At 36.0% G+C, this 20222-nt stretch overlaps 1 protein-coding gene across 6 annotated transcripts; it reads left to right on the top strand.

Moving 5' to 3' along the window:
- The first annotated feature begins 13569 nt into the window (after positions 1-13569).
- On the top strand, positions 13570-15714 carry LOC131438335 (zinc finger protein 62 homolog). 6 transcript variants are annotated; one of them, XM_058608266.1, is made up of 5 exons: positions 13570-13666; positions 14373-14536; positions 14593-15248; positions 15303-15428; positions 15479-15714. In XM_058608266.1, the coding sequence occupies exons 2-5, from the start codon at positions 14414-14416 to the stop codon at positions 15660-15662; spliced, it is 1089 nt and encodes a 362-aa protein (XP_058464249.1). In that variant the 5' UTR covers positions 13570-13666; positions 14373-14413; the 3' UTR covers positions 15663-15714. The 6 variants fall into 6 exon arrangements, with proteins under 6 accessions (XP_058464249.1, XP_058464254.1, XP_058464248.1 ...); XM_058608271.1 differs by lacking the exon at positions 13570-13666 and adding an exon at positions 13868-14073 and having other exon boundaries at positions 15331-15428; positions 15488-15526; XM_058608265.1 differs by lacking the exon at positions 13570-13666 and adding an exon at positions 13872-14073.
- The last annotated feature ends 4508 nt before the right edge of the window (positions 15715-20222 follow it).

Below are 20222 nucleotides of genomic sequence, written 5' to 3'. Positions count from 1 at the left end.
CCAGCGTTGCCAGGTCATTATTCCAAGAATCTGTATTCGGCGCAAAAATCTATCTATACCATATCGGTATCAGAATCTCGTCAACATAAGTTCACGGAAATGTTACCAAAGCTCATTTCGGTGAGCAAAAAAAATTGTCTCGTAGCAACCTTTTTTCCTGTCTATCCATGCTATCAACAAAATCGGTATTTATCTGTATGATCCGTGTATTATCGCACTCAAATAAAAATTCACGTTCGATTCACTTGAAAAATCACGTAAATTGGTTTCAAATGTCAAATTAAATATTTTACGTGACGAAAATGAATGTTATACGAACATCCCCTAAAATGAATAGAGTCATCACATAAGGTTTACGTGAATTGACCAAACGTCAAACAATCTATACGTCGATTTCCAGTGTGAAAAACTCGATTTTGAAAATGGCGAACAGTGGCTCTCAAATTGTAAGTAGTGTAAATATTTGCGAGAAATGTTATTTAATTACAATTTTTTACTACATCGACCGGACCATTCCAGTATGAAAGTTTCCATGTGTTTAACTGGACCGATTGCCTGCGTGAGTTCGGAAGTTTGCCGCTCCTTCCGAATGCTTCAAACATGTCGTTGGTCCACCGAAAAACGAGTTCAAAATCGGTATGAAGCTAGAGACACTGGAATCATGTATTGCGACTTCAACCTGCATCGGTAGTGTTGTGGGAGTTCTCGTATCTCGACTTCGGCTTCGGTTGGATGGCAGTGACAACACGATTTATGAAGGCTTGCCGATTCGAGATCCCACGTTATTAGTTGCTTTTTATTTTCAGCCATTAAAATTCTATGCTAATTTTCTGAAATAAATGATTTATTTTTCATTTCCCAGATTTATATAAGAATCTGAAATCTCCCTTTTGAATTTAACCAATATATAAAATAATAATTCTCTGATATCTAAATTTGATATGAACTGATAGGTAAATGTGATATGAACAGTATATTACATCTTACCTATGAAACACGTAACTCTTACTGGATTATAACAGATCGGCTGAAAATTTCGTATCGTTTCTATGAGAGGGCGCCACTAGAATTAAATCCATACCGTTTTCAGTTAGTACCAACCTTCAAAAGATACGTGTATAAATTTGACAGCTGTCTGATTATTAGTTTGTGAGATATTGCATTTTGAGTGAAGCTACTTTTGTTATTGTAAAAAAAATGAAAAAAAAGGAATTTTGTGTGTTGATGAAACACTACTTTTTGATGAAAAATAGTGCCACCGATACCAAAAAATGGCTTGATGAGTGTTCTCCAGACTCTGCACCGGGCGAAGCAACAATTCGTAAGTGGTTTGCAAAATTTCGTACTGGTCATATGAGCACCGAAGACGATGAACGCAGTGGACGTCCAAAAGAGGCTGTTACCGATGAAAACGTGAAAAAAATCCACAAAATGATTTTCAATGACCGTAAAGTGAAGTTGATCGAGATAGCTGACACCCTAAAGATATCAAAGGAACGTGTTGGACATATTATTCACGAATATTTGGATATGAGAAAGCTTTGTGCAAAATGGGTGCCGCGTGAGCTCACAATCGATCAAAAACAACAACGAATTGATGATTATGAGCAGTGTTTGGAGCTGTTATATCGAAATAAAACCGATTTTTTCGTCGATATATAACAATGGACGAAACATGGCTCCATCACTTCACTCCGGAGTCCAATCGACAGTCAGCTGAGTGGACTGCACGCGATGAACCGAACCCAAAGCGTGGAAAGACTCAACAATCGGCCGGTAAGGTTATGGCGTCTATATTTTGGGATTTGCATGGTATAATTTTCATCGACTACCTTGAAAAGGGAAAAACCATCAACAGTGACTATTATATAGCGTTATTAGAGCGTTTAAAGGACGAAATTTAAAAATACGGCCTCATTTGAAGAAGAAAAAAGTTTTGTTTCATTAAGACAATGCACTGTGTCACAAGTCGATGAAAACCATGCTGAAATTGAACGAATTGGGCTTCGAATTGCTCCCTCATCCACCGTAATCTCCAGATTTGGCCCCCAGTGACTTTTTCCTGTTCTCAGACCTCAAGAGAAGGCTTTCTGGTAAAAAATTTAGAAGCAATGAAGAAGTAATCGCTGAAACTGAGGCCTATTTTGATGCAAAGGACAAATCGTACTATAAAAATGGTATCGAAAAGTTAGAAGATCGCTATAATCGCTGTATCGCCTCTGATGGCAATTATGGTGAATAATAAAAACGAGTTTTGGCAAAAAAATGTGTGTTTCTATCAAACGATACGAACTTTTCAGCCGAACTGTTACATTAAAAATGTACCTAGCTTTTAAATGCCTACGTGGAAAGTACGGTGGAAAATATTCACATAACTTTTCACGTAACTAAAACATGATTATTATTTTGAGTGTACATATCTGTGTTGCAGTACACTGAGCAAAGTACCATAGTAACCGTGGCCTGTTTTCCATTGTAATTTCAACTATACGCTTAAATAGTAGCAACAATCATGATATATGACTATTCACCATCTGTATTGTATAAATTACTAGACAACAAAGACTACGACTTGACTAAATTATTTGTATTTATGACTTCTCTGGCATGGTCATCCTGACAATGGTAGTCATCTCAAATATAAGAACAAAAAGTTAAAATCACAATTTCTAGTAAGGTGAAATTGCTCTGGAGCCTTGATATATATGGAGAGCTAAATAGTTATCGCTACCATGTAAATATGTCCACAGTATAATAATGTTACCATAAATAGATACATGGTTTAAAAGAAATTATGAAGTTTGAAAACACTATTCATGTAGTCCATATCAACAGAATTTATGTAGTAAGCACATTATCGTATAGTGTTTTTTAACCGACTATGTTAACAGCAGACAATTTCGTAACACATCAGTGATTGATTTGAAAAAAAATGTATATTGTGCAGTTTGGAAGGTCTTGCAGGTGAGTAAATTTTGTAGCCTTACTGGTTTCCGTCGTTGAAATTAAATTTTTCATCAATTTTGCCGATAACGGCTGTTTTCTAGTGAAATCGACGTCCTGTATAATTTTTATTATTCGTTATCGGTCGCTGTAGAAACAAGATCAAGCGATTGATGAAAACGACGAACATCATCCGATTCCCGGATTCAAATCGCTCAAATCCGACAGAAAAAATAACAATATATGGCAGGTGGGTATTGAGGTTTGCATCTGGACTTGGCTATTAATTTCTTTCATGCTGCCCATTCCTGCTTCAGGAAAAACTTCACCGAACAGAGCCTGGGATTAACAGTTGCAACCAAGCCATGCTGCTCCGTGTCTACGTTGATAATCAATATTTCACCAGGCACATCACCATTTGATTTGATGCAAAAATAAAATAGAATCCAATGAAACTATTTTGTTGTTCTTGTTCTAGAATTCAAATTCATAAAACTTTTTAACATTAGCTCATGTTCTGCTGATCTTCAGCATTGTTGAATCAACCACTGCCTTTAGTTTCGAAATAACTAGAAGTGAAATGTCAAAAATACCATGGCTCTGGTTATAGCGAAAACTACAATGTAAATAAAGATTCGGTCATGGTTAGCCTAACAATCTCAATCGTATTGGTTATTCATACAATATATTGTTCAATATTACTATTCTAGAGCCGATACCATTTATAGTAAACATGAACTTGACTATTGTTGAAATCATCTGATTTAATAGTCGGCTGAAAACCACTATACTCGCATGGTCAGGTTGGCCCTCTATATAGTAACTGTTACCATAATATTTTTCTGAGTGTATAGATGTCAAATATCTGTATAAATACCGATAAATCGGTATACCTGGCAACGTTGCTGACTACCTCAAAATCGTCGTCCTTGTGCGAAAAAGCCAAGCAAAAGTAAAGTTTTCCGCGATGTTATCGAGGTTTTAGAACACTTAATTTTTGAGTTGTTTGTGGTTATCTGTTCAAAATATTATCCTAAATTTCTGATCATATTTTTGATGAAATGGTGAAAGAATTATGTTGCTGCCGTTAATACAAGTCGATATATTCACGATTAAGTTCTGCCCATTCTTCCATATGGCTAATTTTGAAAAGGAACCCCACAGTAAAGTAAGACGTATTCACGACAATAAAACTAAAACGGTTTGCTGGAGATACGTTTTGTTCTAGTTTTAGTTCTATTATAGATCGCCCACATTAAACTTCCAGCTGCTGAATTTGATCTAAATTATTATTCCGTTCCATGATTGGCATATTGTCAAATCTGTCAAATCGGTAGCAAAATTTCGAATTACTCCCCCTTCCACCTCCACCAGAATAGAGCATTAAACTTGGTTTGATACCATTTTTCAAATGCCTGGAAATACCAAATAAAGTATCCAAAATAAATAGTACTCGATCGCTATACATTCTGGTACTCGAGAAATCAACATTACACTGGTTTCTGTTTAAAAAATGTTGATCCGAAAAAACCAAACCTTACCCAATTTCATACATTTCTGAAAATTTTCCATGTTTAATCGTAGTTTACACTAAAAAAAGTAGTAGTAATCACTTTGAAATCGATTTTCTTCTACTCCGAGTGTACTTTTATTGCTGATATCTATTTGTACTATTGAATAAACGATAAAAATATTGCAAATCACTACTGCCGATATGAAAATTTCCGAAAGAGTCCTCCTTTTCTTGGTTCCATTTGTCATTGGCAGGTGTCGCTACCGGTAAATCAGCTTTGCGACAATGTGCCAATCAGACCCGATTTTACAATATACCGAATAGGCTTTTAAGTAACTTTATCATACAAAAATGGTATTTTTTATGGAACTGATAAAAGAAATTGTTGATTTATAATCCATTTTAGCATTACTTTAATTCAGTGAAATATTCCCACATTTTATAAAACCCGTTTGCCTACACTCTGATTTACAATCATCACTTGAACCATTTGTAGGATTGTTATATTTGTTATCCGGACTATTCATAAGTTCAATATACACGAGAAGCAATGAGTATAATATTTACATTCAACAATGCGTATAATGGGTCATAATGTATTGCTGCTATATTTGGTAAGTAAAAATAGATGTTATGTTCCATAGAAGATAGAGCTACCGACGACACGACCAGACACTCCGAAGAAAAATCGGAATAAAAAGTGTTCGTGTGCGATTTATCACCAGTTACCATAAATATAGCGACCCCTTGAAAATGACAAAAACTAACTATTCGAGCAACACTGTTTAAGTTGCTATTAGAGTGCCTATAACCAGAGTGACGACATCTCATCCGTAATTTTGGCAACAATTCAAAACATTCCATTAGCTTTACATTGAATTGACAAATCGTTTGCTCGTTTGGAACTAGGAGCTGTCATTCCAAACGAACAGCTGTCGCCACTCTGATTATAGTCACTCTAGTTGCTATGAACTAGTTACCAAGGAGCACCAGAATAAATAAACAAACAGTTTGAAATAGTTGTGGAATAATTCCACATTTCATTATAAAGAATCTTTTACAAAAAATTACTGATGACGTGTCTGGATTGATAGCTTCCGTTCGAAAAGCTGTTTCTACGCTAGAACAAGCAACAACACAGATCCACAACGTCGTTTGTCAAAAGTTTGAAGATGCAATCAAAAAAGATAATTTGGCATCGGTAGAACGATTCTTCAAAATTTTTCCTTTAATTGGAATGCACGATCAGGGAACACATCAGGTGGTGGATCGGTTGATAAACTGAATGCGAGAGACATTGATGTCCTCATTGGTGGAATAACAATAATTCATTCGAGGACTGAATCGTATATAAAATTTGTCAAACGCTGGCACTTCAAAGTTCAATCCAGCAAGGGTAATTACAAACTAGTGACGTTGAACAGGCACGTTCAAAATTTTTGACAACCTTAAACAATGCTGATATGTCCACCAAGTTTATAGAAACACTGTGGTCGCCTGGAGCGAGTTATCAAAATGTCTACATTCAATCGGTTTGGTGGACTAGTTTTAAACCAGGAAGTTCGAGCAAAACTGTAAACGAGGAATGTAATTCTGGGAACGTTATGAAAGTGATCAATGCTTAGTTATATGAATATATTCCCTCTGAAGATAACACAAGAGAAGTTTTTTATTGCCTTAAACAACCGAAATCAAATTTTTGGTAGTGAATAATTTGCGTTGCCGGTACGGTACGCCACTACGAATAACATATTCGTTATGAGACAAGTACTCCAGAAGTGTCGAGAATACAACGCGCCATTGATTTCAAAGCGGCATACGACACAATCGCTATGGCAGATTATGCACGAATGCGGATTTCCATATAATTTGACGTGATTCTTCGAGGCAACGATGGATAGAGTAATGTGCTACGTCCAAGTATCTGGGACGCTCTCGAGTTGTCTCAAGTCTCAGAGAGGGCTACGGCAAGGTTTTGGATTCTTTCGTCTCTTGTTCAATATTGCTTCGAAGAGCGAGGATCAACACGATCTTCCGAAAGTACGTACAGCTCTTTGACTTCCCTGACGATGTTGATATTGTGAAGATTATGGAAAGAAACATCGAACTGATAGCCGAAGCTAGAGGTATCTGACTGGCTATAAAAAATAAACAAATTAAAAAAAATGAGCAAAAATGACTCAAAACTCTTTGAAAGAATGCATTTAATACCTGCCAGCGCGCCAACTGGTTTCGTTTCAAGTGAGAATCTCTTGTTTTTGTTTACATTCCATATGTAGTTACCAAGGCTACTGGTAACTGTTTTTCAAAATCAATAACTTATCAACTTGTGTTGCCAGTTCCAACATTTTTTCAAGCAAATCCGTTTTGACATTACCAGTTACTGAGGGGTAGTTAAATTTGCGATACAGTTTTGATAGTCGAGTGGCAGGTCGTGTCGTCGGAGCTACCCTAAATATGGATAAGAATGGATCAGTTGGGCTGTTGCAAAATAAAACTGGAATTTGCTCATTTATTGCAGTAGGTGGTTGTATCATTATTAAACAAAGCCATATTAAACTATACTACAACGATAATAGAGCCATAGTGAATTCATGTCAGATGGTTCAGCAGTTTTATAATTATTTTACCCACCTGCAATTCTTTGTTTCTACAGCACATTATAAATTAACCATATACTATAGTGGTTTTCAGCTGGACATAGAATGCGACGGAATCGTCGCAGAATAGCGAAATAATGAGCGTCAGAACCACTGATGCCAGGTTTACAGATTGATATGTAAATTTGCAATTTCGTTTGTTAGCAGACTTTGCAAATAAGCCGACTTTTTCGCAGATTTTCAAAATTTTTATAAACAATCGTCCATTTTAATGACTTTTGCTATTGCTGTAGGGGTTTCGTTTGGTTTTTTTCGTCATACTTTCAAATATTAAGGTCGCATAGGACCATTTCTAATACGCAGACGCCTAAAATTTCACCTGGCATCGCTGCCAGAAAATTGGAGAGTTGTTTTAACCCCTTCGCTGTCTGTTGTATTGAAATTAACTAGCATTAGAGCCAAAAGAAAAATTAATCGGCTGTTTTATTGAGGCCAATTGCATTTTCAACTGCTAAAATTCCTTAGCGACAATTGTTATTTCATTGTTCATCGAAAGCATCAACAAATGTATATCTGTCAAAGACAATCAACTTTTTAGAGTAGACAAATAGCACAATCGAATAAAGCATGAGGTTTTGAAAACCAAGGCGTCGATTAATACAAAATATAAATGAAAGGGAACATACTGAGCACAAAATAACCATTATGTACGATTCAGACGATCCGTCTTCTTTTGTCACAGTCCATCTCCGCCATTGGCCCCGTCAACATTAATTACATGCATTCTTATGGAGCCATTCACACGTAATCTCACCGTCACGGAACGTCTTGACGGACGGAGCGTGTGAACGTTCTGGTAAAGAAAGTATTAAACTAATTTTGACGGAAGCTGACGTTCCGGTGACGGTGACGGAAGGAGGCGGATCGTCTGAATCGTACATTATGTCATATAAATAGCACACGCTTAAAAAAATCCGTGCAAGTTGTAGCCGATGGCAGATTACATACGCATTATCAATATGAATTCATTATGACTGCAGTTATCTTAATAATAAATAAAAAATTATCATTGTAACGGTCAATTTATAAAATATTTTTTTCTGGCTTGTGGTCTCGAAGGGTTGAATCGATGCGAATGACAGTTTCGCTATCTTTGCGGCATTTTGTCGCTATCTTATCGCATCGCAATCTTTTTTTGCCGACAGTGAAAATCACTATATATTGCACAACAAATCATATCATCTGTGTACAATTAGGGATGTCATAATATCGATCGATTAATCGAGTAATCGATTAATAACCCGGATAATCGAGTAATATTTAATCGATTAACTTGAAACTAATATTCGATTATTGAGTTAATCGGACAATTCTCGGTTGATTTTTCAATTTTGATGAGTTTTATAAACATTTATTCCTGAATCGACATGAAGAACCATCAAATGTGCTACTATTGAGCTAGCAATCGCTTATGGGAGCTCACACGCAGACTAGAAAACGAAAGTGTTATTTGAGGATAGATTTGCTTTTATATACACCAGTTACTGTTGCATTTTTTGAAAGAGTTAATTGAATTTAATGTTTTAAAGCCAATTTTAGCACTTGTGATAACAGTTTTAGCTTCTTGTTATAACTTTTCATGTTTTTAAATACTAAACAGTATCCATGATGATATTGAGTTTTGAATTGCAGCGCTGCCAATTTTATAAATATTCTAGCTGAGTACGTTGTCATGTTGACAGTGTACACCGACAGTGTACCTCAAAGCGTAAAACGTGTTTGTCGGAGTATTCCGTATTATAATTGGTATTTGATTATACTTCTCGCATATACTGTTGTTCTTATGAAAACTATAATAGTGATAGATGGATGCATATTGCAGTCATAAACATTATAATAAGGTATATTTTTCATATTATTGTTTTGAAATTGATTGATGATTTTTGATGCATGTGTGCGCCATTCCCCTCGCTCGGCTGCTATACTTACACACTTAAATTTTTTAGCTGAGTCTCGGCAAAAAAATGCCGAGATTCGCACAGCCGAGTAATCAGCAATCATCTCGGCAAAAATAAAATTACTAAGCGTCTCGGCACCCTTAAATTTGACAAACGTCAAATATTGCCGAAATCGTCAGCATAAGATTTACTGTTTGCTCAGTGAAACGTTCACTATAAACACGCCATTCAGGATCAAAAGATTTCATTATCACTTAAAGGAGGCTTACAAATTTGTTGCCAGTTGTGTTTAAAGCCTCTACCTGAAAACATGTAGCATAAAAAAAGCGGCGTTTCCAGATGCGACCACCTTGAGTCGAGCTGGAAATATGAAAATAAAAATATATATTGATTTTTGGCTTACAAAAATGTTCAATATTTAATGATGCATATACGGTATTGTTCAAAAATAAACTTACTTTGATCTATTGAATTATTCCATGCATTGGGTTATTTTTTCGCATATCCTCCAAAGTTTTGTCTCGAGGGCGCTTTGAGCCCCGTGTTGGGTGTTTTTCCCTTATAATCGCGAGTGCTCTGATAAAGTCGCTTTTTATAAAGCGAAACATGTCACTATATTTATTCAATATTCTTACTTGTAAGTGGTTCCACGCTTCTTCGAAGATTATCCATTTTTTCACTCGAGAATTTCAACAGAAAATAATCGCACAATGCGAAGCGAAAATGTAACGCGGCAATAAATGACAGCTGTCGTGCTGAATCTCGGCAACAGCTAGCGCATATTCCGAAATCTCGTCAAACGTCTCTGCAGATGTCGGCATATCTGTTGTTTACTGATAAATTCAGCAAGCAATTATGCCAAATTTCGGCAAAGTGAAGCATTTTACCGAAATATCAGTGAATGCATTTAACGAAGTTCAGAAACATGCGTATTGATTACTGAGCAATCGGCAAATTTACGTGTTGCTGATCAGTTTCGGCATTTTATTATGCCGAGCTCAAGAAATGGTTTTAAGTGTGTAGGCTGTGAACCATTTCACGGTTAATCTAACTTTTGGTTGAAATCTGACACTTGAGGGGTTATTTTGTGTCGAGTACTTAAATTTAACTAAAACTGCGGCCCATTTCAAAATTTGACGGACGGAAGGTTATTTGGGTGTATTTTCCACTGGAAATAATTTCAACTAAAGAATTAATATTAGAATTTTCATTGTAAGTTTTTTTTTTCAGTGTCGGAAAATAACCATCGAACTGTCAAAAATAACCATGCTTTCTAGCAGGGTTATTTTTCACAACATCAAATTAACCGCTCGAGTGTCAGATTTTAACCAAAAGTTAAAATTAACCGCGAAATGGTTCACAGCCTGAATTTCGTAAAAAATTACCTACACGCTTACATGTGGCTACCGAAAATTGAGTCAAAAGTCACTCAATTTCGCAAAAATCATACACTCAAAATAATAATCATATTATAGTTACGTGAAAAGTTATGTGAATATTTTCCACCCTACTTTTCACGTAGGTTTTAATGGACTGGCATTTAAAAGCTGTTTAATGCATAATCCAGTAAAAGTTACGTGTTTCATAGGTAAAATGTAATGTACTGTTCATATCACATTTATCTATCAGTTCATACCAAATTTAGATACCAGAAAATTACTATTTTATATATTGGTTGAAGTCAGAAGAGAGATTCCAGATTTTAGTATAAATCTATGAAATGAAAAATGTCATGAAATGTAAAATATTTATTTCAGAAAATTGTCATATAATTTCAATGGCTTAAAAAGCAACTAATAACGTCGTGGTATTTCAAATCGACAAGCTTCCAGAAATCGTTTAAGTTGTCACTGCCATCCAACCGAAGCCGAAGTCGAGATCCAAGAACTCCCACAACACTACCGATGCAGGTTGAAGTCGCATTACATGGTTCCAGTGTCTCTAGCTTCATACCGACGGCCTGTTTGAAGCATTCGGCAGGAGCGGGTAAACTTCCGGACTCACGCAGGCACTCGGTCCAGTTGAACACATGGAAACTTTCATACTTGAATGGTCCGGTCGATGGAGTAAAAAATTGTAATTAAATAACTTTTCTCGCAAATATTTACACTACTTACACTTCGAGGGCCACTGCTCGCCATTTTCAAAATCGAGTTTTTCACACTGGAAATTCACGTAGATTGTTTGGCGTTTGGTCAATTCACGTAAACCTTATGTGATGACTCTATTCATTTTAGGGGATGTTCGTATAACATTCATTTTCGTCACGTAGAATATTCAATTTGACATTTGAAACCATTCTACGTGATTTTTCAAGTGAATCGAACGTGAATTTTTATTTGAGTGTACCTACCCAAAATTGAGTACAGTGAGTATTACGCAATTTTGGGTAAATATGCTTTTCGCAAAATTTGAGTGGAACTTACTCTCTTTTGTTGACATTTGTAAATATGTGGAAAGTACCCATTATTATCCAACCCAATGATGTTTAAACAAATTTGAAAAAATTTAAAAAATAACTACGTTTTATTGCAATACCCACATGTGCAATAGGTTTATTTCAATGTTTATTTTTCAAACATGTATCCGGAACAGTTCTGCTTCTCTCGGCATCAATCCACCAAGCAATCACAAACGGGACGTTTGAAATCTATTCGTATTTTTATTGCATGATGTAAAAATGCATTTTAATGTATTTTACTTACCAGCTAGAACCTGACATTAATTTTATCTATCCGGAAAAACTTGACAATGTCGGATGACGCGGTTAAGTTATTTTGACACAGTGACAGTTTTAAATTCTACTCATTTTTTGACATGTGTTCACAGTCGTTGAAAATGAGTACTTTCGATTCACTCACTGGGTAGCCACAAGTAAGCGTGTACGCAAAATTGGCTTTTCTTGACACCGGTAGATTCATACATCGTGGTTGAAGGTTGAAGCATCTTTGTTGACCTAATCCAGAGATGCCAGATATTTTCATAGAAAATCTGTATTGATTCGTATAAAATATCTGTATTCATCTGTATTCGCTAATAAAATGAAATTTCTACAATACAATTATGTTAAAAGGTGTTATTCCAATAGATTATAGTTATAGAGTGGTAGATTAAATTTCATATCTTATATTATATTCATCGACGAAATTTTATAGTTTTTTTCCTATCAACAACAATTGAATTATGGTACCATATACTTGTCTAATTTGAAAATGTTCACTTCATAAGTTGAGATGGATTTCCAAACCCCAATATGCAACGTCAAGGTGCAAGGTAATACAACTGTCAGTCTGGCAATAATGTTTCATGATGCCAAGACTTGTCTAACTTTTAAGTTCAATTTAGTTACAAATTCTAATATAAATGGATTTCAGTGTTCTTCTTTAAATATCTGAACAAAAAATATATATTTTGAAAAGTGATTTGTACGTTGATTCCTAAACGTTTATCTCGTCATTGCAATCAAATACTAATAGATAGCTCAAATACTAATAGATAGTTCAATTTTTTCCTTAATACTTTTGGTGAAATCTGTATAAATCTGTATTCAATTTAAGAAATCTGTAAGAAATCTGTACTCTGTATTAAATCTGTATGCGCATGTAAAAATCTGTATAATAGAGATAAATCTGTATAAATGGCATCTCTGACCTAATCTTTTGTTGCTTCAATCCTCTTTAATCGATTAGCACCGTATTGCAGAGATGCCATTTATACAGATATATCTGTATTATACAGATTTTTAGATGAACATACAGATTTCATAGAGAATACTGATTTTGTACTGGTTTTTTAAACTCAATACAGATTTATACAGATTTTTTAAAACAAAGAAAAAAAAAAAATTTTGTTCGTCAGAGCTCTCTTTGGTAGTAGTGACGAGATGAGAGTTTTGTAATCAATCGACGAATAACAAAAAATCTTTAATTGGTGTTGATAGTTTAAGTTGAGCGTTGAGATCCTACATCAACTCAACAAGCCAACATTTTGAAAGTATATGAAATTGAAATTATGTTTTGTTGATTCCGATTGGTGATGAAAATTTTAAAGCATTTAATGTCGTCGTTGTAGAATGATATGAATATTGAGCACTCATTCAATTTCTCATTATAAAACCATAAATTTTTGGAATAACATTACCTCAACAAATTTTCATTATAAATATTTCGATTTTATAGTGGATACAGATAAATACAGATTTTTCATTCTGGGTAATACAAATTTTTTATGAAAATATCCGGCATCTCTGCCGTATTGTAACAGATCCAGAGATGCCAGGTCTGCAGATTATCTGCAAATGTAAAGATTTCTTATGAAGTGCTGCAGACATTTTTTGCAAACTTTAGAAAATCGAGTTTTTCGCCGACTTTCGTCAAAATTTACAGATTTTTCAATTGGTCGTGCTGTTGGTTTTTCATTTTGCTTGACAAGCCAGTCTTGTGTGTCATATTTTATGGAGAAATGAAAGTCCACAGACATTTTCCCGGATTCGCAGACTTTTGCAACTCTGTCTTAAGATATTGGAAATTTTTAGCTGGCATCTCTGAACAGATCGCAGAAAATGTCAAAAAACAAATCATGAATGCTTAAAACATTTTCTTAGTCCCGCCGAATATTTTACTAAATTGATCGTTTTTGTAAAATTATAGTTGGTGAGTAAAAGTAATGCACGTTCGAAATGAATTTGTTCAATGTTTTGATTTGTATGTGCGAACGATGGTTTATAATCAGGGTTGTAAATCGAAACGAATAAACGGACAAAACAGCTACTCTATCGAATAGAAATTTACCCTAAAAAACAAAAGTGCTATAAATATATTTTGTATAAAACGATCAATATTTCCCTTAGGACATGCAAAATATTGTGGAGGCACTGAATTAAAATAAATCCGTATTACGAAATGAATGCCTTTATTTCGTTATATGTATTTATTCGAATTCAGTGCATCTACAGTGTTTTGTATGTCCTAAGGGAAATAATGATCTTGTTATACAAAAATATTAGAAAAGGTCTAAAGTAAAAATTACAGTTTTTGTTTACTTTCTTTAAATTATTACGGTACTGTCAGCAGTTTTTCCATAATTTGTTTCATAAAATAGTGGCACAATAATTGAAGCAAAAACTATCATTTGCATTTTTCCTAATGCTTATCGAGAAATGTTTTCCAGTTTTAGCTCAAACCAATGTTTTATGTTTAATGTTTGTCCCGTTTTTTATATATTTGACGACACAAACCCTGTCTTACCATTTGGAGCATTTTGTTACGTAAAGTAATTTTATTTGAAAAAAGTTGAATAAAATCGTGCATAAAATATTTCCACAGACAATGGCTTAGTTTAAATTCTTTTGTATTCTAGAATCGGCCGGCACGATCAGTGATTTTAGGACATCTGAAATCATGGATCTTGATCCTTCGGTTGTCTGTCGATTATGCCTTCAGTTTTTTTCGTCTGCATCAATGGTAATGTTGAATCGAAACGAAGGTTTAATACAGGCAATTCAACATATCACAAGTGTTGAGGTAACGATTCCAGGCTATAGCCGTTATAGATGTTTCAGAAATTGATGTAATTTCAGGCCATACTAGATCCGGACAATAATGTTTATATGTGCAAAAATTGTCAAACACTTCTTGATCAATGCATACAATTTCGAACCACCTGTCTTTGCAACGATATAATTTTCCGAAGAATGCACATAAAAAAGAATCGTGACATCAGTAAGTCGCCAGAAACATTTCCAAAGGTCGAAGTTGTAAAGATAGAAAACGAGTTTGACCCAATGATAAATAACATAAAAAATGAACTCGATGAAGACAATGATTTTAAGCCAGAAGCAGAAGTCGAAGCTTATTCGTCCGAGGATGTGAAGCTCAAGGACGAAGTAATCGCGAAGTCTCGGAGAAAGAGGAGTCGGAGATCTAAACTGAATCAACTGACAGATAATCGATCCAAACCAAAGGCAGTATCGCACAAGGTGCAGTGTCAAATATGTGGTAAAATGATTGCGAATACAAATCTCGGTGCCCATCAGCAAACTCACAACCCTAACAGGCCAAAGCTGGTGTGTCCTCATTGTCCCATGCAGTACACAGATACCAAAAGGTTGAAGTTGCATATAAATAACAAACACACGCATGAAGTTCAATACTCTTGTGATCGTTGTGGCAAAACTTTTGCTTCGCCTGACTCTTTAAGAGTACATTATGTAGCTCTACATACTGACATTAAAAAGTACCGAATATGTTAAATGAAATACAGCATTGAATTTGAGTTCAATTATTTCAGGTATGAATGCACACTTTGTGGAGAAAAGTTTTCGCGTTCTACGTCACGCAGACATCATTATAAGATGGTTCACACAACAATTCGTCCATATGAGTGTGAATACTGTGAAAGAACGTTCAAATTTAAGTGAGTATATTTTGATTATCTGCTTGAAATTCTGTGCGAATAAAAATAAGTATTTGCAGGTGCGATCTAACACTTCATACGCGAACTCACACAGGAGAAAAACCGTTCGAGTGTGACATTTGCCACAAAACTTTCAATAAAAGCTACAATGTTGTGATCCACAAAAAGTCGCATCAGAACGAGCTGGAAAGAGCAGCTGAGAAAGCGATGAAAGTTGTGCAAAATGTATGTTAGTAATAGTTTTTATCATGTTATTTGACAATTACACGAATCTGGATATTCGTTATTTAGTTGTTATGCTATTTTCTATGATGACATCTATTGTAAACATTCGTATCTTAACGAAATGTTTAGATGTATTATCTAGTTTCTGGAATTAACGTTTTTGAAGTTTTTTACTCCTGCTACGATGGTCCAGACAACAAACTAGAAAGACGAACTATTGTACCTATGCTCAAACACTCTTACTAACACCATGTATTCATTCGTTCTTAGATGTAGTAAAAAATTGACGGCTGTTCCAAACAGACGCGTTTTTGAATTTATCCGTTCAAGAAACCGAAACTCATTCGTATAGTCCACTCCCGCAAGGAATCTAGGACATTCTGTGGTCCTTCGAGCCGGATTGTTTCGGTTTTCTGATTCACTGTTTTGATAACAGTTGAATTCGCGAGAAAAACGAATGGTCTGAAATACGGATCCACCGCGTTACTATGGCTCTCGAGTAGCCAGGAGAAATTTGACTGACGGTACTGACGGTTGTACGACAATCTTTCGAAAACCATTTCCCAGAAAAGAAAGCAACGAAGTATTTTCCCCAGAATGTACCATTCTCCAGAAAACCATAGTCACGAAGGTATCAATTAGTAGAAAGACATACAACAGATTGTACCATTCCCCAGAATACCATCTCCCAGAAGAAGCAAATACCTAGAAACTGTTTCCCCATAATGGAAAATAATACAGAAACAACACAGGAACAGATCTTTTACCAGAAAAGCATCTACTAAAATCAGGCGCGTATATATGGGGGGAGAGATTAAACCCCCCTCCGAAACTTAAGAAATTATTAGGGTTAGACCGGACACGTTGTTAAACTGGACAGCTTAAATATCTTATCAACCTGCTAATATTTCAATTCATAGATTGACTTTGTAAACGCGCTTGGAGATGACGCGGTAGAAATAATTTCGATAAAAACCCAGTTTTAATGGATGTTTTTTTCAATTTCTAAAAAATGTCCGATTTAGCCTCGGTCTCCCCAATATTATGAGAACACACCCCGAAATTTTTTTCTGGGTACGCGTCTGACTAGAATGAACCAGTCCAACAAAAATAATTTTCGCGAAAATTTCATGAATACTCATTAACTGTAATTTTTCAAGGCAACTATACTTATTTCAAGCTTTGTTAGCCTGAAAAAGAGGGTTTTGAAAATAACGAGTTTGATAAAAAATATAAAAAAATAAAAAATCGGGTCAAGTGTTTTATTTCCCGAACCTGTTGGCGCTGCTACTCGCATCGTATTCATTGAAAAGTGTCCCTGGGAAGCGTTCACGAGGATTAACTGCTTTTTCGAGTGATTTTATTCTTGTAGTAAAACAATCACAACCTGTACGCGTATGCTCTTGTGACTCAGTGATAATAAGATGGCCGCCTATCGAGAAGAATGAAAATGCTATAGTGTTTTTCGCGATCTCGTTTGCTATTCCTCGTTTCACTCGGGAGTATTGTTACAAGTGCGGTATTCAGTGACGTGAATTTGAAACGAACCCCGATCAGAAATGTTTCCGCATCATCGGCACAATGAGCATGAAATGCACACCAATTGCGACGCGAAGTACAAAAGATAAACACGCCGTCGGCGAAACAGCGCGAAAGAAGATGGCAGCTGAATACGAAGTGATAATAAATCCGATGAGTGCTTCGAGTCGAAACACAATGCGAGTGAAAACGGTATTAGTGATTGACAACGACGATCCCAACCAGAGCCTGGACTGCATACAGTTTCTGCAGCCTTAGCTGAAGGTTGTTGAGAGTGTGAATGCCGATTACAACGATCACCAGCAGCGTGCACACGGCATTGACATCAACGATGAAGATCGCTCGGGGCGATGGTGCTATAAAGACTAACCCAGAAAGTATATGGAAGCAATCAAAAACCGCTGCCATTTCGCAATGGTTCAGAATCTGTCAATTTTTATGGCTGCGTCCTGTTGTTTACACTCTTCTCTAACCACTTGTGCAGTTGTTTATTCGTTTTCATTAGTTTGTTTCGAAATGCGTGAACTTTCAGCAGAACAACGTCGAAAAATTGTGCACAAATGGTGCACAGAACGCGGACTACCACTGAGAAAGATAGCAAAAATGGAAGAAGTAAGTGAAAAAACCGTGCGAAATGCAATCAGGAAGTTCGGTGAGGATAACACCTTTGAGGATAAACCGAAAACGGGTCGATAAAAAGGTCCTGCTCACCCTCAGTTGGATAAACGTATACTGAAGGCGTTCGAGCAAAAGAAGAAGGTTCCAGTTCGGGATGTGCCAAAAAAGTGGGCACTTCGAAGTCAAATGTTCTTCGTTCTAAAGAACGTTTGAATCTTCGAACCTATAAGAAGCAGAAACAACCAAAACGTAGTCCGAAACAAGAAGCATCGATCAGGCCAAGGGTTTGAAAGCTGTACAATATGATTCTTGCTGGAAATTTGAACTGAATAATCATGGACGACGAAACCTACGTGAAACTCGATTACAAATCCTTGTTGGGACCACAATATTATACGGTGCGAGAAGGGCAAGTGTTAAACCAGTCCGAGGCATCAATTGAAATCGAAAAATTTTTTAAGAAAGCTATGGTCTGGCAAGCAATTTGTAGCTGCGGTAAGAGTTCGAAACCCTTCATCACCACTGCTTCAATGAACAGCGAAATATACATCAAGGAATGTTTACAAAGCGATTTCTACCCATGATTCGAAGCCACAAGGATCCTGGGGTAGAATCACGTAAGGTGATTATCACCAAGTGATTATCACTTTTGAAAATTTGGAATCATGTAAGGTGATAATCACCAAGTTCTGTCACCACTGCTGAAAGGCTAACATCACTATCAAATTTTGGCATTACGTAAGGTGATAGTCACCACGGTTTAATTACCTTAATGTCAAAATGGAGGTGATAGCAATTTAGTTATCACTTTTAGTAGTGATTTGATTTTTTGAGAAGTGGCTTTAAACATTATTGTCCGTTAGGTGAATTTTAAGCCACTGATATAAACATAACCTACCAAAATTAGTCGGAGATGATAATTTTTTAATAAAATTCGTACTGATATTGTGTCAAAATTAAATACCAAAATGAAAAGTAACTTAATTTGTATAGTTTAAAGAATTCATAGTATGAACGGTAGTATTTATCAATTAAATCAATTCATTTATGTTGTAATTATTATTTAAAGTAATGGTACTACAAGAAATGCCATAATCGTAAAGTGAATGAAAACTATATACGAAATTATTTAACGGATCTTTCTCATTCGAGAGGAATGCCATCCGTAGTGAAACATCAAGAAGATTTAACAATTCGTGTTATTTCAAAGCTATCAAATTTATTCCAAAGAACTGACTGTGACTGATTTCCATTGAAAAATAAAAATCGGCACTAAATTAAACCAACAAGTGAATTTTTTATTTGTTTGTGACATACTCGCGAGGCTATTTTTTCAACTTTACTCTTCGATCCATACAAATATCATTGATAAACATGACTCGAATTAATGAAAAGGATTAAACTATGGGAAAAAAAATTTAGATTTTGCAATATCATATGGGTATACGCCACTTTCATATGTTACTCCTCCTAATATCAACGGTATACGGTAATTATTAACAGCGAAATCAAAGTGCGTCCATACTTTCTGGGACAGTCTTTATAGTGAGTTGTATATTGTCCTTACTAAATTGTTAGAGCCTTCCTTGAAGAAGGAAGAACATACGGTTCAGCCCTCCGCTATACCTCCTGTGAACGTGGCCCATCTGCATCCATTGAAGGTGCCTCTCCCCTCGTTTGATGGATCGTACGAGAACTGGTACGCATTCAAGTCGATATTTGTAACGATCATGTCCCGCTACACCTTGGAAACTTTAGCCATAAAACTGTATCATCTTCGAAATTCGCTAGTGGGAAAGGCTGCGGGAAACAACGACTACGACGCTACTTCGGCGATACTGACTGAACGTTTCGAAGATCGACGGCTAATAATCGACAAGCATATCGATGCACTCTTCGATCTTATATATGCCGATGAAGATTCCGGCGAAACTCCAGGTAAGCAGCCCTGCAGGATCGAAGGCGCGTGCGAGCTCCTTAGTCACCGGCGAACGTTCAACTGTTTGCAAAAGGGGCATCGCACGACGGACTGTTATTCGATGCACTCGTGCAAAAAATGCAACAAACATCACCATACTACGTTGCATCCAGCCGACAATCAGCAGAAGAAACCAGATGATTCGAAAACTGAAGTTGCGCAGCCTAAATCCGAGAAGAAGTCTGTACTACCGCATGAGAGACAACACAAAGAAACATCTATAGATGTTGGTGTACAGTCATCATTTTGTACTCATCCGAACGGAACCGGGAAGCAAGATTCATACGAAAATCAAATCTCGTATAAGCGATTTCTCAGCATGTCTCGATTTCTTCGTCATACCCAGGATAACAGGTAATCTTCCCTTGACGAAGGTGAATTGCACCAACATTGCACTACCTATACAGTTAGCAGACCCGAAATAAAGTGGTATT

The sequence above is a fragment of the Malaya genurostris genome, chromosome 3 (genome assembly GCF_030247185.1).
Source record: "Malaya genurostris strain Urasoe2022 chromosome 3, Malgen_1.1, whole genome shotgun sequence".
Classification (NCBI taxonomy): domain Eukaryota; kingdom Metazoa; phylum Arthropoda; class Insecta; order Diptera; family Culicidae; genus Malaya; species Malaya genurostris.
This window is presented reverse-complemented; position numbering and strand designations above follow the sequence as displayed.

Coding starts and splice junctions, on each gene's coding strand:
- LOC131438335 (XM_058608266.1), top strand. CDS start 14,414: ATGGATCTTGATCCTTCGGTTGTCTGTCGATTATGCCTTCAGTTTTTT. Junction 15,249..15,302: donor CTACATACTGACATTAAAAA/GTACCGAATATG, acceptor CAATTATTTCAG/GTATGAATGCACACTTTGTG. Junction 15,429..15,478: donor GAAAGAACGTTCAAATTTAA/GTGAGTATATTT, acceptor AATAAAAATAAG/TATTTGCAGGTGCGATCTAA.